Here is a 19,292-nt window from a genome sequence, read left to right on the forward strand (position 1 = left end):
TGTGGGCTTTGTTTTCCTCCACGGGTATGTTTGAGATCCAGTTTATTTTCTGTCTTCCCATTAGGTCCCAACGGCTGCAGTTTGATGTGTCCTCACCAAACGGCATCCTGCTCTTCCGAGAAACAAGTAAAATGATAACTACTTATGGTGAGTGTGCAGCAGGTGGGATGGGATGCGCCTGACTCCTCTGCTCGCTTGGGGAGTGAGGGCTGGGCTCTTGCCAGCTCGGAGAATGATCCTGGGCTGGCAGGCAGTGCCACATCACTTGCTGAGTGCATGCTCAGATCCAGGGAGATGCTTCTGCTTGAAGTCCTGGGTGGGCGGGCAAACAGAACCGCCAGGGTGTTTGCCATGCGAACGAGGAGGAAAGTGACAACAATGAGCAGGAAGCCCAGCTGAGCCCCGTGTGAGCCTGCGGGGTGACACGGGCAGACCTGCAAAGCAAGTGGAGAGCAGCGATCCTGTTGTTGTGCATCCTGTTTCCACAGCAAAACTCCATGCAGATGTTTTCCCCGATTCCTAGTAGAGCCGTGCTTTTAACTTGTAATGGGGTCCTTAACTGCTGCCTGGGAAATAAGTCGTCTTTGGTGCTCGTGGCTGACTTGTCAGTCGCTCCTTAGGGCTCTACCTTTGTGTTTTTCCTGCCCCCTGGGGGAGAAGGGGTTTGGATGTGGTTGCTGAAATACTGAGTCCGCTTCTGTGCTCGTGCAGGAAATCGTATCCTAACGCTTGGGGAGGTCCCAAAGGATCAAGTCTATGCCTTGAAGCTCAAGGGGATTTCCATCTGCTTCTCTATGCTGAAGGCTGCACTGAGCGGGAGCTACGTCAACTTTGGGGTCTTCCGCCTGTACGGGGATGATGCACTGGACAATGCCTTGCAAACTTTTATCAAGCTTCTGCTTTCCATCCCGCACAGCGACCTCCTGGTAAGCCGACACCTGTGATTAGCAGCGAAAACACGCGGCTAGGAAAGACAGGGTTGGAAGATTATACGGTAAAGGAATGCTTTAATCACAGAGACGAATGAGCCTGTGCCACCTCCTGGAACCCCAGGGAGGCACTGGCCAGCAGGAAATCGCAGCTCCTGGAGTGTGCAGCAGCAGGGCCCACGTGAAGGCTGCAACCCCAGCACCCAAGGGTGCTCCTCTCTCCAGTAGGGTACGCTCCAAGTCTCAGCAAAGCAATTACCAAAACAATTGCTTCTCTACCTGCAAGACGCTTCCTGCGAGTGAGGGATTGTTCTTCCCTGTATTGCCTGTGGGCAGAGATCTCGGTGCATCAGCAGTAATCAACTCAACTGCAGTACTCCGTTTTACAGCAGAACTTTGAGGCCCTCTCAGCACAGTCCTAGTCCTCAAAATATTGAGGAGAGAGGGCAGCATACTCCTCCCAAGTCTTTACTCGTCTCATAGCAGGATGTGAAAGCTGTTGCCGTCTCTGTGACTGCATTCAGCATGTTCTTAATCCAATATGCTGGTAGCCAAACCATTGCTCTTGAGACACGCAGCTCGTGGGCAGCTCAAATCAAATTCTTGAGACAGGGCTGGGTTGCAGGACTGCCAGGAGAGCCCCCCCCCAATCCGGGGTTGCCAGGAGATCTGTGGCACTGACTGCAGGAGGAATCGGCAGCGCAGACTGCTGAGCCCAGCACCGTGCCTGCGTATTTGTAGGTGATCTGGCACGCTGCAGCGGACACCTGGAGAGCTTTTCCTATCTCTGCATCTCCAGCACTGGCAGTAGTCAGGGAACACTCCCCGTCGTAAGTGAGCGAAGCAGTGGGGAAAGATGTTCTGATAGAGCAGTGTTGGGAACCTGCTGGGCCGTTGTTGCTGGAGCCTGTTTTGAAAGGTAGTTGGTGGGAGACAAGGGGGAGAAAAGGTGTTGGCCCAGAAGTTATTCTGTGCGAGAGGTTTGTTTGTTCTCTTTCCAGGAGGTTCGGTAAGCAGTTTTCGTTAATGAGCGGGTTGGGTACGCGCCGCTGCAGAAGGTAGCTGATGGTTGCAGGCTAGGCAAGAGGCCTCAAGTCTTTCTCTCTTTCTCTGCAGGATTATCCCAAACTCAGCCAGTCCTACTATTCCTTGCTGGAAGTTCTTACCCAGGACCACATGAACTTTATTGCCAGTCTGGAGCCTCATGTAATCATGTATATTCTCTCTTCCATTTCAGAAGGCCTCACTGCACTAGGTAACTCCCTCTGCTCTCTGCTACGCTCTTAGGGCTTTGATTTGGAAGTGGGGAATGATTTGGGTTGCTTTAAGTGCCTGGTATTTCAGATAAGATGGATGTCGTGAATGGATTTCAGGAGGATTTTCACCCCTGTTGAAGCTGGAACACTAGAGACAATGAATATGTCAGTGAGGAGTGGCTGATTGTTTAGGGTTAGGTGGTTCTTGGTGCTTAAAAGGTCCTTAAAAGGACCTAAAAAGTCCTTAAAAGGACCCAGATAAATGGGTGTTTCCCTGGGAGCCTGCCCAGATGCCTCTGAGCAAGGTAAATGCTGGCGATGTCCCACTATCTCCATCTTTCCCCTTCTTGCAGACACCATGGTTTGCACAGGCTGCTGCTCCTGTTTGGACCACATCGTCACCTATCTCTTCAAGCAGCTGTCCCGCAGCACCAAGAAGAGGACCACACCTCTGACCCAGGAGAGCGACCGGTTCCTGCACATTATGCAGCAGCATCCAGAGATGATTCAGCAGGTAAAGACCGAAGGCGGAGGGCCTTGTTGTGGCACGGCACGGTGAACTCCCTGATAAGCCTGAATTGTCTTAGCGTGATGTAACACGGGGGCTGCGTGCTCCCTGCTCTAGACCTCCGGGCTTTTCCTGAGGAGAAAGGAGAGGTGCAGCACTAGCCAGAAAATCCTACGCGCTCATCATATGGTAGGTCTGATTCAAAGCCACGTTTCAGGGCCGTGGTTCTCCCTGTGCAAGGAACACCGTTTCAGTGTTTCGAGCGTGAAAGGAAGTAGCCAAAATGAGCTTTTGTCTCTCTTTAAAACAGGAATGTAGTTGCAGGTGGTGCTGGCAGTTTGTGGAAAGGAAGCCAGGCAGCATCCATCCAACCACAGAGCACGCAGTCTGCTGCTGCTGCAAAACATGATTTGTTTAAACACCTTGGAACAATTCAGGGGGACACGTGCACTCGCGGCAGAGCAGGCACCGCAGGGTCCCCGTGCTTAACCAGGCTGTGCTTAGACTTCAGCATACAGGAACAAATCTCTGCTGCAGCTCTCACGTTGGGAGCACGTGCAGGTTAGCTTTGCTGCCTGCTGGAGCACGTGCTGCCTTGGCACCGCTCGGCCCTGCATCCAGAAAGGCCTCTGCAGCGTGAATTTGGTAATGGAGCTCTACAAGCTGGCAGCACATCTGCCATCTGCCTCCATCTACACGCCTCTGAGAGACGCAGAGCTCGCTGGGTTTTGTCTGTCTTGGTCAGGAGCACGCGCGATGGCAGAGGATCTGTAGGGAGCTGGGACGGTCGGCTTGCTTAGATCAGTCTTAGCTCAGCATATACGTACACGTACCCTGTAGTTTAGGCACCTCTGTGTGCCGCTTCCTGATGACAGATGATGCTGCTCACACAGGTTTTGGTTCTGCTGCTCCAGAGGGCCCTGCGTTGGGATCTGAACATCCACACCTTGCAGCAGAACGCTTTTATATGCCTCCTGCCTGCCTTTCAACAGCAGTGCTCGTTGCGTGCCTGACAGTGTTAGCCGAGCTCACTCGCTGGCACTTGTCAAAGTGTCAGCACGACTCCCACGTGGAAGCAGGGAGTATTGTTCCATCCTTGCTGGTAGATCAAATGCAAAGTAAAGCAGGCTCTTTTGGGGCCAGAAGCTGTGTTTTCCGAGGATAAAAGAGAAACTGCGTCTCCCAAACCAGCTAGGTTAGATACTGGCTTCGATTCGTGCTGTTGCCTAATGAGGCCATGGAAGGGAACACAGACACCCCTAGCGTGGACTGAGGGAGCTTCTCAGGGCACCAGAGCATGTGCTCGCATGCTCTCCGTGCGTTTAGGGCTCTTGCTGTTATCCTGTTTAAGTGAAGATGAGACAATCTTCCCCTGGGTGCCCTGGGGCAGGGTAGGTTGTGTCAGGAATAAATATGTAGGTGGTGAGAGGTGCTAAGATGTGCCTTCAGTGCAGGGGTTCTCCAGCAGCTCGGGGGGCTCCAGGTCTTCCTCTTGTCCCCTGATGCTGGGAGTACGGCGGCACTGAAGCTCCAACAGATCACCCTGGAAGCATTAAAGAAGCACGAGCTCTCCTTTGTATGTGCTTGGCTTTTAAGCTCAGTGCCTGAGAGTCTTTGAAATCGCTGTTGGGCTTTCTGGCTGGGAACAGAAGCCAGCCAGCTTTCAGAGGAGGCTCATCCTGGCAGCATGAGCAGCACGCTGTGGCCTCGTGTGTAATGTAAGGAGGTTTTCTCCTCCTGCGGAAAGGAAGCCGTGGAGGTGAACTTGTGCTCTGAGCACGTTCCGTCCTGGTGAGGACACAGCTGGACTGGAAGGGCTGCATCTAAGCCTCCTTTTCCCTCTTCCAGATGCTGTCAACAGTGCTGAATATCATCATCTTTGAGGACTGCAGGAACCAGTGGTCAATGTCTCGGCCTCTGCTCGGCTTGATACTACTCAACGAGAAGGTAAACGTCCCCACCTCCCCGCGCAGCTGGAGGGCTCTCCGGGCTCAAATGATGCTTTGGGCTGAGCAGAGCAGCACAGTTGGCAGGGCAGGGAAATCAGGACTGGAGAGAGTGAGAGAGCAGGGTGCGCAGCCCTTCCCTGAGCAGCTGTGGCTCTAATGAATCCCGTTAAGTTCTCGTTTATAAGAGCACTAGGAGCCACCCAAAGAGCTGTAGCACATTTCCTCCCTCTTTCCTGTTGCGTATGCTCTGTCCTAAAGCCCAGCTGGCTAGTCCTCTAAAAGCGAACCCGGCCTTCTCGTGTCTCCTGCAGTATTTCTCTGACTTGAGGAACAGCATAGTGAACAGCCAGCCTCCGGAGAAACAGCAGGCGATGCACCTCTGCTTCGAGAACCTCATGGAAGGCATCGAACGCAACCTCCTAACCAAGAACAGGGACAGGTCAGTACCAAAAACGTGCGGCTGTGCCCGTCCCGAGGTGTGCTGAGCCCGTAGTTTAGTGCAGAGTCCAGCACACCTCGTGGCAGCCTCACGGAGAGCAAAACCCCTGAGGAACAGGCGATGACCTCCGGCTCTGACGCGCTGCCCTGCCTCTTCCTCAGGTTTACGCAAAACCTGTCGGCGTTCCGGCGAGAGGTGAACGACTCCATGAAGAATTCCACCTACGGAGTCAACAGCAACGACATGATGAGCTGACGTCTCCCAGCTCCACCTGTACAGAGCAGCATCTCTTTGGCCTGGCCCAGAGGGGTTACCGTTTCCGATGGGAAAGAAAAGGAGGGCGTTTCTAATCCCTGCTCTTCCCCAGGGCTGGACTGCGGCGCTCGCTTTGGCCGTACTCCACGTCCCGAGGGAGGAGGGAACAGGAGGGGTGGTTGAGCTCACCGGGGCAGGGTGCTTCTGTTTCCGTGGGAGGGGGTGGAAGGGCAAAAGCCAGGTGCAAGAATCCAGCGTCTCCCTACCCGAACGTCTGCGTGGAACGCCAGCGCTCTGCTGCAGCCTGCCTTGTATAAACATGTACATTTTTTCATAACATTTTGAACAAGGTTTATATTGACTCAGTTTAAAAAAAAAAAAAAAAAAAAAAGTGTGATTGAAATTTTTACAGAGTCCTGGTGCACCGGTGCTGGCGTGAGGGTTGTGTATGCAAGTGAGGAAAGCGTGTCCTGCAGGCCTGAAGCTTTACTGGGCGAGGGGTGGGTGTGTGGAAAGTGCAGAGAGATATATTTAGTGACAAGCGTAGAGAGAAGCAAAAAAAAAATAAATAAAAAAACCAACAAAAAAAAAAAAGAAGAACAGAAAAGCATTGTAAAAATTCCAAATGTATATTTTTTCTTATTAAGCCCCTCGAAATCACGACTTCCTGTTACCGTCTTGCCCTTGTTATTAGGAACTCTAAGCCATGCCGCGTGATCTTCTTCATTCGTGCTTGCTCGTGGGTTGTCTCTCCCGTCCCCCCGGTGTAGCAGTACCCGCTGTCCCTCGTCCCCCCCCCGCTGCCACCCGGGTCCTCGCCTCCCCTCCGGGCGAGCCCCGGGGCTGGCACCGCGCTGGGCGCCCGCTCCCCGGCCTCTGCTCCTTTTTTTTTCTTTCCCCCATCTCAGTCAAGCAGGAGGCACAGGAGGAATTGCCGGGCTGAGGGCGAGCTTCGTCGTGCTCCCCGGCCACCGAGCAGCGAGCGTGAGCAGCGCGTGGGTGCTCGGCCGGGGCACGGGGCTGCTGCCCGGGGTTCTTAATAACAAGGTTTGCCTAGCATGAAGTATTTAACACCCCCCCCTCCCCTTTAAAATGATTCCATTTTTTTCTAAGTCACCATAATAAATGTTTTGGATATAAAATTTACTTACAGAGGAAAGCTGATGGGGGAGGGAACCTGTTTGCCTTGTACTTTTTCCACTATTGTTGCTGCTAGTCGTGTGCATTCTCTTGCTCAGCTCTACCCACAGACGCTCAGTCCTTAGGGTTTCAGTTTCTCTTCCCAGACACCACCTAACTCTTAATTTCCCTTTCCCCCCCCCCTTTTTTTTTTTTTGTTCTTTCCTCTGGCGATTGTGTGTTGGGTCCTTTTTTCGCGTGAGCAGATTGCTGGTTGACTTGTAAGGGTGTTTGCTGCATACAGTGTAAGCATTGTGACTGCAAATAAACTTCAATGGTTTTCTACTGAGCTGGGCTGGCCTGTGCTTGGGAGAGGGGCCCCGCGCCGAGCTGGCCCGCGCTTTGCCGGGGGTTTGTTGGGCATTTATCGGGTCACAAAGCACCTTGGAGTCGAGTGGGTGGCTCGCGCTCGGGCTCCAAGCCTCCAGCAGCAGTGCTGAAGCCTGCTGACACCACGGCAGTGAAATCAAAGTGGGTTCAGAGACAGCTCCTTAGCTTTCAGGTCTACGGAGCTCTGACGCTATCATAGCAGGTCCGGAGCGTTCAAACCCCCGCAGCACGAGGAAGGGGTTTTTTAAAACATTTTATTTACACACTCTGCAAGCGGAGGCTGAGCTCCAGGGGCTCTGCACTCATGAGGGACGGGATGCCCCATGCTGCCCTGCCTCACGCTGCTCATGTCCCCTGGGGAAAAGGGGCAGCAGCCCCTGGTCCGGGTGGTCTCGTCCTGCCATCGGGCGCACGCTGGAGCCGAGCTTGTCCTCACGCCGTCACTGCTTCCTCTGCCACGGCCGGCCGCTGGCTTCTTGGCACTGTTGTAGACGACGCTGTTGCAGCCCTCTCTGTTCCGAGCTATTTCGATGGCAAAAAAAACTGGATTCTGGTGGCTGGAAGGGGGGGGGGAAAAATGGGCTCAGAGCAGGTCAGGGGGTGCAGCCTCGTCCCTGTACTGCCGCCTCTCTTCCAGCCCCGTTACCAGCCCGCAGGGCACGGCACGGATGCTGGGTGGGGGTTTTGGGTAAAAACAAGTGGGTATGAGGTTTTTGGCACCGTGCTCTGGTCCCCGTGATGGTGCCAGCCCTCCGGCACAGTGGCTGGCTCACCGAATATCGTGTTCTCCTCCGTGTAGCCCTTGCTGCAGTCCAGGGGCGGAGCAGGGTGCCGTAGTTGAAGTCCTCCACCACCCCCATCGAAGCGCATGCAGAACGGGCGCCACTTCTGGGGACGGGGGGTTGTGGGGGGCTGCGGGGGGCACCGGGACCCCCCTCCGGCCCCCCCCTCAGCACCCACCTCCTTGGCCGCCTCCGATTTGAGCTCCTCGGGGTCGAGGACGTCGATTTTTTTCAGGTCGCCAAAGGTTTTCCTGAATTCGCCGTAGATCTGCTCGTCCGCTTTGGTGAGCTTCAGGAACTTGGGGTCCACCGAGGAGATGAGCTTCGGGGCGGAGGGGGGGGGGGGGCGACGCTGCAGGGCTGTGCCCCCCCCCAGCCACCCCTCGAAGCGCTGTCAGGAGGGGGGGGGGGCCATCCCCCAAACGCCCCTTCCCCAATTTAGCGCAGCCTTACGTTGAAGTAGAACCTCGGCGTAGCTGGTTGGCCCTCATGGCCCACATCAGCTCCACATTGGGCTGCGGGACGGAGCGCGGCGTGAGGCATCTTCTGTGACCCCCCCACGGTACCAGGGCCCCCCCTCAGTACCAAGACACCCCCCCAGCACTGAGACACCCCCTACCAGTACCCAAGAACCCCCTCCCAGTACCGAGATACACCCCCCCTGGTACCAAGACCACCCCCCACAGTACCAAGACACCCCCCCAGTACTGAGACACCCCCCCAGTACCAAGACCCCCCCATTACCCACCCCCGCCTCCATACCAACCCCCCCAGTAACCCCACCATACTGCCTCCTGAGCTCCCCCCGGCACCAAGCCCCCCCAGTACCGACCCCCCCCCAATACCCCCTCTCGGTACCGATCCCCCCAGTCCCCCCCCAATATACCCCCCAGGTCCCGACCCCCCCCCCGGTCCCAACCTCCCCCCCGGTACCCCCCTCATCCCACCTCCCCCCCGATACCCCCAGTCCCGACCCCCCTCCGGTAGCCAACCCCCCCCACTCCCAGAGTCCCCCCTCGGTCCCGGTGCCCCCCCGGTCCCCCCCCCCCAAATACCCCCCTGGCACCACCTCCCCCCACGGTACCCGGGGGGGGGGGGGGGGGGGGACCCCTCCCCGTTCCCCCCCCCCCGGTACCAATCCCCCCCCGGCCCCGGTAGCCCGCGGTCCCCGTACCCCCCCGTGGCCCCCCCCGGTCCCGCTGCCCCCCCCCCGTCCCGGTGCCCCCCCCTCACGTCGTTCCCGTAGGCCTCGGCCGGCAGCGTCAGGGCGCGTGAGCGGCCGCGGCGGCGGCCTCGCCGGGTCCCTGCGGGGGGAGAAGGGCGGCTCAGCCCCCCCGCACCCGGACCCCCGGACCGGGACCGACCCCCCCCCGGCCCCGGGCCCCCCCCCTGGGCCCCCCCCCGGCCCCCACCAGCGCCCGCCGCCATCCCGTGGCCACGGCGGAAACGGAGCCGCGGCCCCGCCCCCCCCCCCGGGGCCTGCGTCCGGGGCGGGGGGACCGGGACCGGGACAGGGAATGGGACATGGGGACAGGGGACAGGGGATGGGGTTTGGGGACAGGGGAAGGGGTCTGGGGACAGGGGATGGGACATGGGGACCGGGGATGGGGACAGGGACAGGGGGTGGGGTCTGGGGTTTGGGGATGGGGTCTGGGGACAAGGGACGGGGTCTGGGGACAGGGGACGGGGTCTGGGGACAGGGGATGGGGTTTGGGGACAAGGCATGAGGCGTGGGGACAGGCATGGGGACAGGGGATGGGACATGGGGACTGGGACGGGGGGTGGGGTCTGGGGTTTGGGGATGGGGTTTGGGGACAAGGGATGAGGACAGGGGACGAAGGATGGGGACAGGGGACAGGGGATGGGGTCTAGGGACAAGGTTTGGGGACAGGGGACGGGGTTTGGGGACAGGGGATGGGGACAGGGGATGGAACATGAGGACAGGGGACAGGGACAGGGGATGGGGTCTGGGGACAGGGAACAGGGACAGGGGACAGGGGATGGGACATGGGGACAGGGGATGGGGACAGGGACAGAGGACAGGGGAGAGGGCCTGGGGACAGGGGATGGGGACAGGGGACAGGGGATGGGGTTTGAGAACAGGGGATGGGGATGGGGACCGGAGATGGGGACAAGGGATAGGACATGGAGACAGGGAACGGGGTCTGGCGACAGGGGATGGGGTTTGGGGACAAGGGATGGGACATGGGGACACCCGGCAGGGCAAGGTGGCACGTGGCAGGGCGCGGTGACAAGGGACAGGGCGCGTGGCAGGGCGCTGTGGCACTCGGCGGGTGGCACGTGGCAGGGTGAGGTGGCAATGGACAGGGCATGGTGACAAGGGACAGGGCCCAGTGGCGCATGGCAGAGGTGGCACTGCAAGGTGGCACTTAGTGGGGCACAGTGGCACGTGGCAGGGCACAGTGACACTCGGCAGGGCATGGTGGCATTTGGCAGGGCACAGTGACACTCGGCGGGACGAGGTGGCGCATGGCAGGACAAGGCGGCACTTGGCAGGGCACGGTGACACAGGGCATGGTGGCACCGGACGGGGCGCGGTGACACGGGGCAGGGCACGGTGACCAGCGTCAAGGCGCTGTGGCGCACGGCAGAGCGAGGGGACACACATCGGGGCACGGTGACTCGGGGCGCACGGAGGCGGCACGCGGCAGTGCGGGGTGACACGGAGCTGTGGCACGGTGACACGCTGCGGGGTGACACAGAGCTCCCCAAGCCAACTGGTGACACGCTGGGGGGACACCCCCCCCCCCCAAACCCCAGCACCGTGGCTGGGGGGGGGGGGCTGTGACCCCCTCCCCATTCCCCAGGGACACCGGGCACCCCGTGGCACTCGCTGGGGCCACCCGGGGTACAAGGCCGGTGCCACCACGGTCCCCCAAGGTGGGGACGACCCCCCCGGGACGATGACAGCGAGCCGGGGGCGGCAGCGACGTCTCCTAACGAGCCCCCCCCTCGTTACCCACGGCACAGCTGCGAGCGCTGATGGCCCCGGCTGGGCGCTGCCCCCCCACCCAGGGGCTGCTGCTGCCCCCATTGAGGGGGTGATTGGGGGCGGGGGGGGGATTGGGGGGGGGCTGCGGCCCCCCCGCCCCTATAAGTGCTGGGCGGGGGCTCTATGGGGGCTGCTCTGGCCCCTGCTGAGTGCCTGGGGGTGGGTTGCGCAGCACCGGGTGCTGGAGCAGGATGAGGCTTCCCCTGCTTGGGCCTAAAGGGGCTGAGCCCCCGGTGTGTGGGGCTGGGGCTGGGGCTGGGGCTGGGGGGGGGGGGTCCCACAGTTTGAGGGGGGGGGGGCTGCGGGAAGGTTTTCCAGGCGGGGGAGCCCCTCTGAGCATCACCACGTGCGTCCCCAGGGAGCGATGTCTCTTACGGGCAGCATCGACAGCAAGTCCGAGAAGCCCATGTCCCTCATCTGGGGTAAGGCCCCTGCGCTGTGTGCCCCCCCCCCCCACCCCCCCCTTGTCCCCAAATGGGGCCGAGCCCCCTGCCCACCCCATGGGGGGTCTCCCCCTGACCCCCCCCCCCCCTTGTCTGTAGGGTGCGAGCTGAGCAGCGAGCGGGACTCCTACACCTTCCAGGTGCCCGAGGAGTGGCAGTGCGAGCAGCAGCTGGCCCTGCGCACAGTAGGTGCCCCCCCCCCTTTTTTTTTTTTTTGTCCCCCCCCCCCCCCCCCCCCCAGCTGGATCGGGGTGCCCAGCGGTGCTGGGGTGCTCCGGGGGGGGCTCCTCCTGCTCCCACAGATCTGCCTGGGGGAGAAGGCTCGCGACGAGTTCCACGTGGTGGAGATCGTGCCGCCGGAGGACGGCAAGCCTCGCGCCCCCGTGCCGCTCGCCACGCTCAAGCCCTCGGTGCTGCCCATGGTGAGCACCCAAGGGTGGGGGGCTGCCCCCCCCCCCCCCCCCCCCCCCCCCAAGGAGGGGCTGGCGCCGGGGGGTGCTGCCACCCTGCTCTCTTGCAGGCCACCCTGGTGGGAGTGGAGCTGACGCCCCCGGTCACCTTCCACCTGCGGGCAGGATCCGGCCCCGTCTACATCAGCGGGCAGCACATCTCCCGTAAGTGCCGGGGGTGCCGCCGGGGTGCCGCTGCCTCAGCACCCGGTGCTCAGCCCGGCTCTCCCGCAGTGATGCCCGACCTGTCCTGGGAGGAAGAGGAGGAGGAGGAGGAGGATGAAGAGGAGGAGCTGGCGGAGGAGTCCCCGGAGAAGCCCCCCAAGGGCCAAGCCGCCAAGAAGGGCAGTGCCGCCAAGGTACGGGCAGGGTGGTCCTGGCTGGGGACGTGGCACGGAGAGGGGTCCCCGAGCCACGGGGGGAGGCCTGGGACCCTGGGGATGGGATGCTCCGACCCCAAACCCGCACAGCTTCCCCCTTTCCCGCGGAGGGGAAGAGTTGTGGGGTTGGCAGCGAGACCCCCCCCCCCCCCCCCCCCCCCGCTGCGCTCAGCTGGCCCTGCTGTCCACATTCCCGTCTCCTTCTCTCCTAGAAGAGGAGGCTGGAGAAGGAGGACGAGCAGTGAGTATGGCGGAGGGGGACGTGGGGCAGGGGCTCACCCATGCCACGGGCACGCCGTGCCCCTCACCGCAGCCCCCCCCCCCCTCCTCGTCTCCCCCGAGCAGGAACAACGCCGCCCCCGAGGAGCCCCTTCCCGGCAAGGTAGGAGCTGGCCAGGGTGGCCCTCGGGGTGGCCCGTGGGGTTAGGGCTCGTTGAGGCCCTCAGGGAGGGGAAGGGGCTGCCGCTCAAACCCCAAAAGGGGGGAGCAGCGTGGGGCTGGGGGCTCCCCTTGCTCAGCCCCATCCCCTGCAGGGGCGAGGAGCCGGCCGGGGCAAGAAGAAGGCAGCGGCGAAGAAGTAACGTGGGCTGCGCCCCGCCAGGTGAGGGGTGGGGGGATCAGGCACTTGTGTGCCCCCCCCCCTGTGTCCCTGCTGGGGGGGCTCAGGTGGTCCCCGGAGCAGGGCCAGCCCGGGGTGCCCGTGTTTAAGACCTTTTTCCCCTTCCTTTCCAGGGTCTGGCGCAGGAGAGGCTGGAAACCTGCTGCTTTTTGTGTTCTCCCCCAATAAAGGATCTCCTTTTGCACTCCTGGCTCTCCGTGCTGGGACGGGGTGAGGGGGGGGGGGGGGCTGCAGGGCTGTCCCCCACCCTGGATACCCCAACCCCTCTGTAGGGCTCTGAGGGGCCCGCTGCGTCCTTCCCCGACAGCCTCAGGGGTCCCGTTTGGGGTGGGGTGTGGGGGGGGGGACCTGCAGCAGCCCCCTCCCCGCAAGTGGGGTAACAAGTGGCGGGTGAATGGGGACAAAGGGGGATTATTTAGCAGCGGGGGGGGAGGATTGTAACCCATTGACCTGGCCTTGGGCTGCAGCCAGCGGGTATTGGCGCGGGGGCCGGAGCCCCTCGGGAGCGCGCGGGGCACTGCTGTGCCGCCAGATTGGCCCCAAGAGGGGAGCCGAGCCCGCCACAAAGGGAGGCTTTAGGGGCTGCCCCAGGTGTGGGGCGGCAGGGCCGGGGGGGGCTGGGGCCGGGATAGGGACAAGGGGAGCCCCCCCCCCCCCCCCCCCCCAGTGCTGGGGACAAGGGGTGCCAGCGGTGGCACGGCCCTGAGCAGCTCTCCACGGGGGTGGCCGCACGCAGGGGGGCTTTGAGAGCCGTCCCCGGCCCTCTTCAGCCTTTCCCCTCCTGGTGGGGGCTGCTTGAACAAGCTGTTCCCCCCCCCCGCCCGGTGTGATGATGGCTCCCCAGGACCCCCCTGCCCCAGCCCAGGAGGGGACAAGGGGAGTGATGACGGCCCCGTGGCCATCGATCAGCCACCGCAGCTGGGGGTCCGGGGATGCTGAGCGCATGGGGTGGGAGGTGGCGGCGCTTCCCCAGCTGGGACCCCCCCCCCCCCCCCCCAAAAAAAAAAAAACTGGGATATGCGGTGCTGGTGTTCGTTGGGGGCTGCAAATTGGGCTTTGGGCTGAATTCCTGGCCTGGGAGGTGCGAGAGCACCAGGGGAGGTTTAATTGGGGTCATTAGCACTGATTGAGCCCCCCCCCTGCCCCTCTGCGGCTGGGGGCTGCGGGGGTCTCCCCCTCTCCACCACCTCCCCCCCCGGGGGCTGCGGCGTTGCCCTTGCTCCTTGGGGAAACTGAGGCACGAGCGTGGCGGGGAGCAGTTCCTGCATCAAACCCCCTTCTGGTGTGCAGCCCCCCCAGGACACGCCTGCCAAGGTCCTTTTCCCCTGGGGGCATTGCCCCGGCTGCCCTGGGGGGGGGGTTATTAGCACTTAGCACCCCCGCGGCCCAGCAAATGGAGCGTGGAGGGGTGCGCATCCTCTGCCTCCCGGGGGGGAGCGGATACCTGACCCCGCAGCCTTGCTTTGGCGGGGGGGGGGGGGGGGGGAATCTCATCCCTCCCTTCCATGGGGTTGGGAGTGGGAGCAGGGGGGGCCGTGGCAGGGCCCCCAGTGCTAAACCAGCCGGTTAAAAACCCCTCGTGGTGATTTTTCTCCGTGGGGGATGGCCGGAGGGGGCACCTTGGTGGAACTAGGGTGCCAAAAAGCATCCTCAAGGCGAGCGCATCCCTCCCCATCTCCCCCAGGCCTGGGGGGGCTCTTCCCACCCCCTGACCCTATTGCCATGCCCCAAAAGCATCCCCCCCTCCCCTCCATATCCTCCCCTCCCTGTGGGGTTCCGCCGCCCCCCACCATGGGGACACCCCAAGCCCCCCGAGCCCTGCTCAGCCTCCCCGCCTCCCCCTTCCCCCCCCCCCCCTTCCTCCTCCTCCTCCTCCTCCCGGGCCCCCTCCAGCTCCGATCCTCCTTCCCTCCGCAGCCCCGACGGCCTCCCAAGGGAGGCTCAGCCCCTCGCCACGGGCTCTCCCCACCTTTAAAGGCCGCCACCGGCGGGGACGGCGAGGGGACAGGGGCTGCGTGGAGCGCAGGGCTCCGGGTGCCGCCCTGCTTTTTGGGGAGCCCTGCCCTGCCCGCGGCCCCTTTTCCCACTAGCAGCCCCCCAGCAGATGCCAGCGAGGCAGGAGCTGAGCCCCGGATGGGAGGCTGATGGGGTGGGGGCGCGGGGGGCACGGCGTGGGGTGCGCCGAGGGGGCGAGGAGAGGAGCTGAGCCCCGCCGCCTGCCCCATGCCCCAGCTCCAATCCCGCTCCCCACGCCTGGGCACCAGCGCGCGAGGCACGGCGAGCGCGGGGGCCACCCGAGCGAGGAGGGGGGCGCGGGCAGCCCCCCGGCGGGGCCGTAGCGGCCGGGAGGGTGGCAGCCCGGCTCCCTGCCCGCGTTTCATGCCCGCGCCCGGGGGGTTTCGGCGAGCACCATGCAGCCCCTCAGCCTGCAGAACCTCTCCATGTAAGCGCCGCGCGCGTCGTCGCGCTCCTTTGCGAGCCGGGTTTGTCGGTGTTTTATCGCCTGGCACGGCTCCTCGCCCAAACTAACCCCGAGCAACCCCCTGCTTCTCTCCCTTTCTCTCCCGACGCAGATGTTTCCAGCTCCTGATGTTCTCCTGTCAGACCCAGGTAGGTGGCTAACGCGCGGGATGTTTTCCTGACCCCGTAGCGGCCGGACCCCGGCTCGCCCCGGCCGCCTTTACCTGCTGCCCGGGTCTCGCCTCGCTGTGACACGGGGCTGTGCAAAGGGGATGCCGTTAATTAATTTTGCTCATTTTGGGGACATCCCTCGCGGGTGGGTGACAGGGGCCAGCCCCGGGGCAGGGCGGCGACGCTGGAGGATGCCAACGGGGTTGGGTCACCCATGGGTGCCCGAACCCTTCCCTATGTCCCCGAGGCAAGGCCAGGGGGATCCCCCCCGCTGCAGGGGGGACATTTCTTGCTTGGGCTCGAGCTCCCCGGGCCAGACTCTGCCCTCGATGCCAGCTGAGGGGGTTAACGGGGTGGGGGGGGGGGTTCAAGGCTCGGTGCCCCCCTCCCCTTCTCCCCCTTTCCCCCCTCCCGGGCCGCACCGTCCCTTTTTGTGCGCTTCAGAAAGGCCGCGGCTATTAAAATGCACTGTTCCATATCAGCACCCTCTTCTCCCGAGCCCGAACAAAACCATCCCCAGCAGCCTTAATATGTGCTCAGGACCTTTTTTCCTTCCTTTTTTTTTTTTTTTTTTTTTTTTTTCCCAAGGTAAATGCTTTTATTTCTTTGAAAATGAGAGGGGAAGGGAAGCGCCTTTGATGGAGAGGGGCCGCCCCCCCAGCCCACCACCTCCCCGGCCAGCCCCAAAGGCTTTAAAGTGGATCCTGGCAGGAAATGAGTCCCCGAGGCGCACACAAAGGTGGTGGGGAGCCGGGGCCCTGCCCGGCCTGGGGGGGGGGGGGCAGCGGAGCCCCCACGGTCCCGCTGCTGCCCCCGATGAGCGGGCAGGGCCCCGGGGTGCGGAGGTGGGTCCTGGGTGCGCTCACAGAGCTGGCAGCACCCCGAAATGTGTGGCCGTACCCCGTTTACATCCAATAACCCCTCACTGGGGGAGTTATGGCACCCCATGGGCACAAACCGTGACCCCGTTTGGGGTCCGCACGGTGTTTTATCCCCCCGGCGTGGGGCAGACCAGAGGGGACAGCTCTGTCCCCAGCTCCTGGGACAGCCGGCTGCTCCTTGGGCGCTTTGCCCTGGGGACCAAGCACAGTCCCTGCATCCCAGCCCGTCCTCAGCACCCACCTGGATGCAGGGGGTGCTCCCCGGGGAGGAGAGGCTGGCGAGTGCCCCTCGGGCTCGAGGCATGACCAGGGGCAGCGGCTTGACCCCATCCCCAAGGCAGGCAGGGATCACCCGGCTGCGCACAGAGCGTCCTCCCCGCGTCCTCCCTGTGCGGGTGCCAGGCGAGGTCCCTGCCTCTCCCTGCCCCTCTTCCCGCTTGCTCCTGCTCCCGAAGCACCTGCTCGGGGCTCTCAGCACCCCCAAAAGGCTCCAGCCTGGATGGAGCCGCCTCCAAGACCCCATAGAGGGGCAGAGGGCTCGTCCCGTGCCGGCAGCACAGCTCCGCCGGGCACCCCGGCGCTCCCACCAGGTCCCCCCTCTCCATCCCCGTGCCGTGGGCTGTCCAAAACAAATTGATTTTATTTTTCCCTTTGTAAACAAAGGGGGAGAATCAACCGTCTCCTAATTTTAACCAGTACGTGAGGGACCAGGGGGCCGTGAGCGACCAGCTGAGCCGGCGGCAGATCAGGGAGTACCAGCTCTACAGCCGGACCAGCGGCAAGCACGTGCAGGTGAACGGCAAGCGCATCACCGCCACCGCCGAGGACGGCAACAAATTCGGTAAGGGGCCCGTGCCATCCCCGGGGGGGGGAGGGGGGGGCAAGGTGGGTGCCTGTCAGGGGACAGATACCCTCGTGGGACGTCAGGGAACGGCTGGGGAGATGGACACCGCAGCTGGATGCTGGTTTTATAACCCCCCCCCAAAAAACCTCCTATGGGAGCACGGCTCCAAATTGGCCATTTCTGACCTCAAAACTTCCAAATTCACTTATTTCTTTCCAATATCATGCGGCTATAAGCCTGATATTTAGGGCTTTTGCTCTCTCATGGTGAAGAAATGGATCCGCCACCACCCGATCCCGGCACCAGCACCTGAAATATTGATGGGTGGAGGGCAGCGGGCAGAGCACTTCCAGCCGTGGCACCATCCCTGGGTATTTTACGGGGCTCCCCAGCCCCGCTGCAGCCCCGCCAGGTCCCTGCCACCTTCCCAGGGCTTTCCCTGAATTCTCTCTGCCGGCCTCACGCGCGGGACCTGCCGGGGTCATGGGTTTTGGTGTCAGCTCCCAGCCCTCGCAGCCGCCACGGGGTGAGACAATGAGGACGAGGATAATTAACCCGCCGGGCGCTGGGCTCGGTCTGGCCCTGGAAAACCCATTGAATCCCTGACAATGAAATGGGGGGGGGTGGAAAGGGGCTGCTGCTCTCCACGGGGCTTTCATCAAACGCCCGGTTTGACTCTGCTGGCTTTTAACAAAAGCCCTTTAGCATCATGGCTGGGGGGCAGCCTCCGGTGAGCGCTGCCGTGCCCCGTCCCGGGGGCTTGGGCACGAGAGGCGGCGAGGGATGGGGGGAGCGAAATGGGGACGGGGAGAAGGGTTTTCGATGTCACCTCGGGCACGGGGACGGGGAGGTTTGGGTGCCGGTGGTTTGCAGCCCTGGCGGGACATCTCCCGGTGCCCTCCTCCTTGCAGCCAAGCTCATCGTGGAGACGGACACCTTCGGGAGCCGCGTGCGCATCAAGGGAGCCGAGAGCGAGAAGTACATCTGCATGAGCAAGCGGGGCAAGCTCGTGGGGAAAGTGAGTCCGGGCGGGGAGGCGGCAGCGTGTCCCTGGTCCCTGCTGTCCCCAATCCATCCCCGTCCCTCCCGGAGCTCACGGCCCCTCTTTTCCCTCGCGCAGCCCAACGGCAAGAGCAAAGACTGCATCTTCACGGAGATCGTGCTGGAGAACAACTACACGGCTTTCCAGAACGCCCGCTACGAGGGCTGGTACATGGCTTTCACCCGCAAGGGCCGGCCCCGCAAAGCCTCCCGCAGCCGCCAGAACCAGCGGGAAGCCCACTTCATCAAGCGCCTGTACCGGGGGCAGCTGCCCTTCCCCAACAACGCCGAGCGGCAGAAGCAGTTCGAGTTCGTGGGCTCGTCCTCCCCGACGCGCCGCACCCGGCGCACCCGCGCCCCCCGCGCCCGCACGTAGCGCCCCTGCCGCCCTCCTCCTCCTCCTCCTCCTGGCCTCCAGCACAGACTTTGCCCCTTCTCCTTGCCCCCCCCCCCCCCCGCCAGCACTGTTTTCTCCCTGGTTCTCTTTATTTTTGCTTTAAAGATGCTCTTTTTTTACACTTGGGTGGCACGGATAGGGTGGAGGGCTGTGGGTACGGTGGCCCCCCGCAGCACCCCATGGCACCCCAAATTCACCACCCCGTGCCTCTGCCCATCGCCCTTGGTGGCTGGGGTGGCTGCCCCCCCCCCCTTTGGAGACTTCTCCCCGTGCCACCGAGACCCTGGCCACGTCTGCGACCCCGTCCTGCTGCCGGCGGGATGCCGAGGCCACCCGCAGCCCCGGGCTGTGACCCGGCTGTCACCCTGCGAGGTGACCGTGGTGACCGGGGCTCCTGCAGCGTGCCGGTCCGTCCGTCTGCCCCGAGAAGCTCTGGGAGGGGTGTCGGGCACGCAGACCCGGGGGCCAGCACTTGTACCCCGTGGCCCTGAGGTCTCGGTGTTATTTATTGCAGGGGGAGCTCCGTGCCCCTCTCCTGGCCACCGCGGTGGCACCGGGGTGTGCCGGCGGCACAGGGACGTGCGTAGGTGCCTGCGAGGCCACAGGCAGAAAACACTTTTAGATTTATTTTTTGGTATTATCGGTTGTGCGCTTTACGAGCTCTGCTGTTTCCTTTGAGTCGGTTTTAGGCCTAAACGCTTAGACTTTGGAGTTCATTTGTGTAAAGGAGGAAGCCCCGAGGCAAATAAAAGCAGCGTCTAGACGGACCCGGCCTCGGTGAGTTTTCCTTCCAGCGTGACCCCGGCACGGGCAGGGGCTTTGCTCCCGTTGGCAGGGGGGCACCCAGCTCTCCGTGCCCTGAGCCACCTTGGGGTGCACACCACGATGCTTGGGGACAGCCCGCGTGTCCCCGCGGAGCACCACGATGGCAGCTGGCACGTCCCCGTGTCCCCATTCCCCGCACCCC

The 19,292-nt window shown here is 62.7% G+C and overlaps 3 protein-coding genes and 1 pseudogene across 5 annotated transcripts in view; 3 read left to right on the forward strand and 1 right to left on the reverse strand.

Annotated features, from left to right (window-relative positions):
- XPO7 (exportin 7) overlaps positions 1-6,802 on the forward strand; it is a 47,256-nt gene extending 40,454 nt beyond the window's left edge. Inside the window, exons 22-28 of one of the 2 annotated variants that reach the window (XM_035562661.2) lie at positions 65-147; positions 712-926; positions 2,046-2,184; positions 2,539-2,699; positions 4,542-4,640; positions 4,954-5,081; positions 5,243-6,802. In XM_035562661.2, coding sequence (XP_035418554.1) covers positions 65-147; positions 712-926; positions 2,046-2,184; positions 2,539-2,699; positions 4,542-4,640; positions 4,954-5,081; positions 5,243-5,336 — 919 coding nt within the window. In that variant the 3' untranslated portion in view covers positions 5,337-6,802. The remainder of the gene's footprint in view (positions 1-64; positions 148-711; positions 927-2,045; positions 2,185-2,538; positions 2,700-4,541; positions 4,641-4,953; positions 5,082-5,242) is intronic. The other variant, XM_035562662.2, reaches the window with a different exon arrangement.
- A 287-nt stretch (positions 6,803-7,089) lies between these two features.
- On the reverse strand, positions 7,090-10,164 carry LOC126913116 (protein PBDC1-like; annotated as a pseudogene).
- NPM2 (nucleophosmin/nucleoplasmin 2) lies at positions 9,950-12,715 on the forward strand. Of its 2 annotated transcripts, none has more exons than XM_035562764.2 (10): positions 9,950-10,326; positions 10,999-11,062; positions 11,183-11,268; positions 11,386-11,505; positions 11,604-11,697; positions 11,767-11,891; positions 12,125-12,153; positions 12,258-12,294; positions 12,446-12,513; positions 12,645-12,715. In XM_035562764.2, the coding sequence occupies exons 2-9, from the start codon at positions 11,005-11,007 to the stop codon at positions 12,491-12,493; spliced, it is 597 nt and encodes a 198-aa protein (XP_035418657.1). In that variant the 5' UTR covers positions 9,950-10,326; positions 10,999-11,004; the 3' UTR covers positions 12,494-12,513; positions 12,645-12,715. The 2 variants fall into 2 exon arrangements, with proteins under 2 accessions (XP_035418657.1, XP_035418659.1); XM_035562766.2 differs by having other exon boundaries at positions 12,128-12,153.
- A 2,227-nt stretch (positions 12,716-14,942) lies between these two features.
- Positions 14,943-18,304, forward strand: FGF17 (fibroblast growth factor 17). Its single transcript, XM_050715713.1, has 5 exons — positions 14,943-14,974; positions 15,105-15,141; positions 16,740-16,884; positions 17,799-17,905; positions 18,008-18,304. Exons 1-5 carry the CDS (start codon positions 14,943-14,945, stop codon positions 18,302-18,304), a joined length of 618 nt encoding a protein of 205 aa, XP_050571670.1.
- The last annotated feature ends 988 nt before the right edge of the window (positions 18,305-19,292 follow it).

The sequence above is a fragment of the Cygnus atratus genome, chromosome 27 (genome assembly GCF_013377495.2).
Source record: "Cygnus atratus isolate AKBS03 ecotype Queensland, Australia chromosome 27, CAtr_DNAZoo_HiC_assembly, whole genome shotgun sequence".
NCBI lineage: Eukaryota > Metazoa > Chordata > Aves > Anseriformes > Anatidae > Cygnus > Cygnus atratus.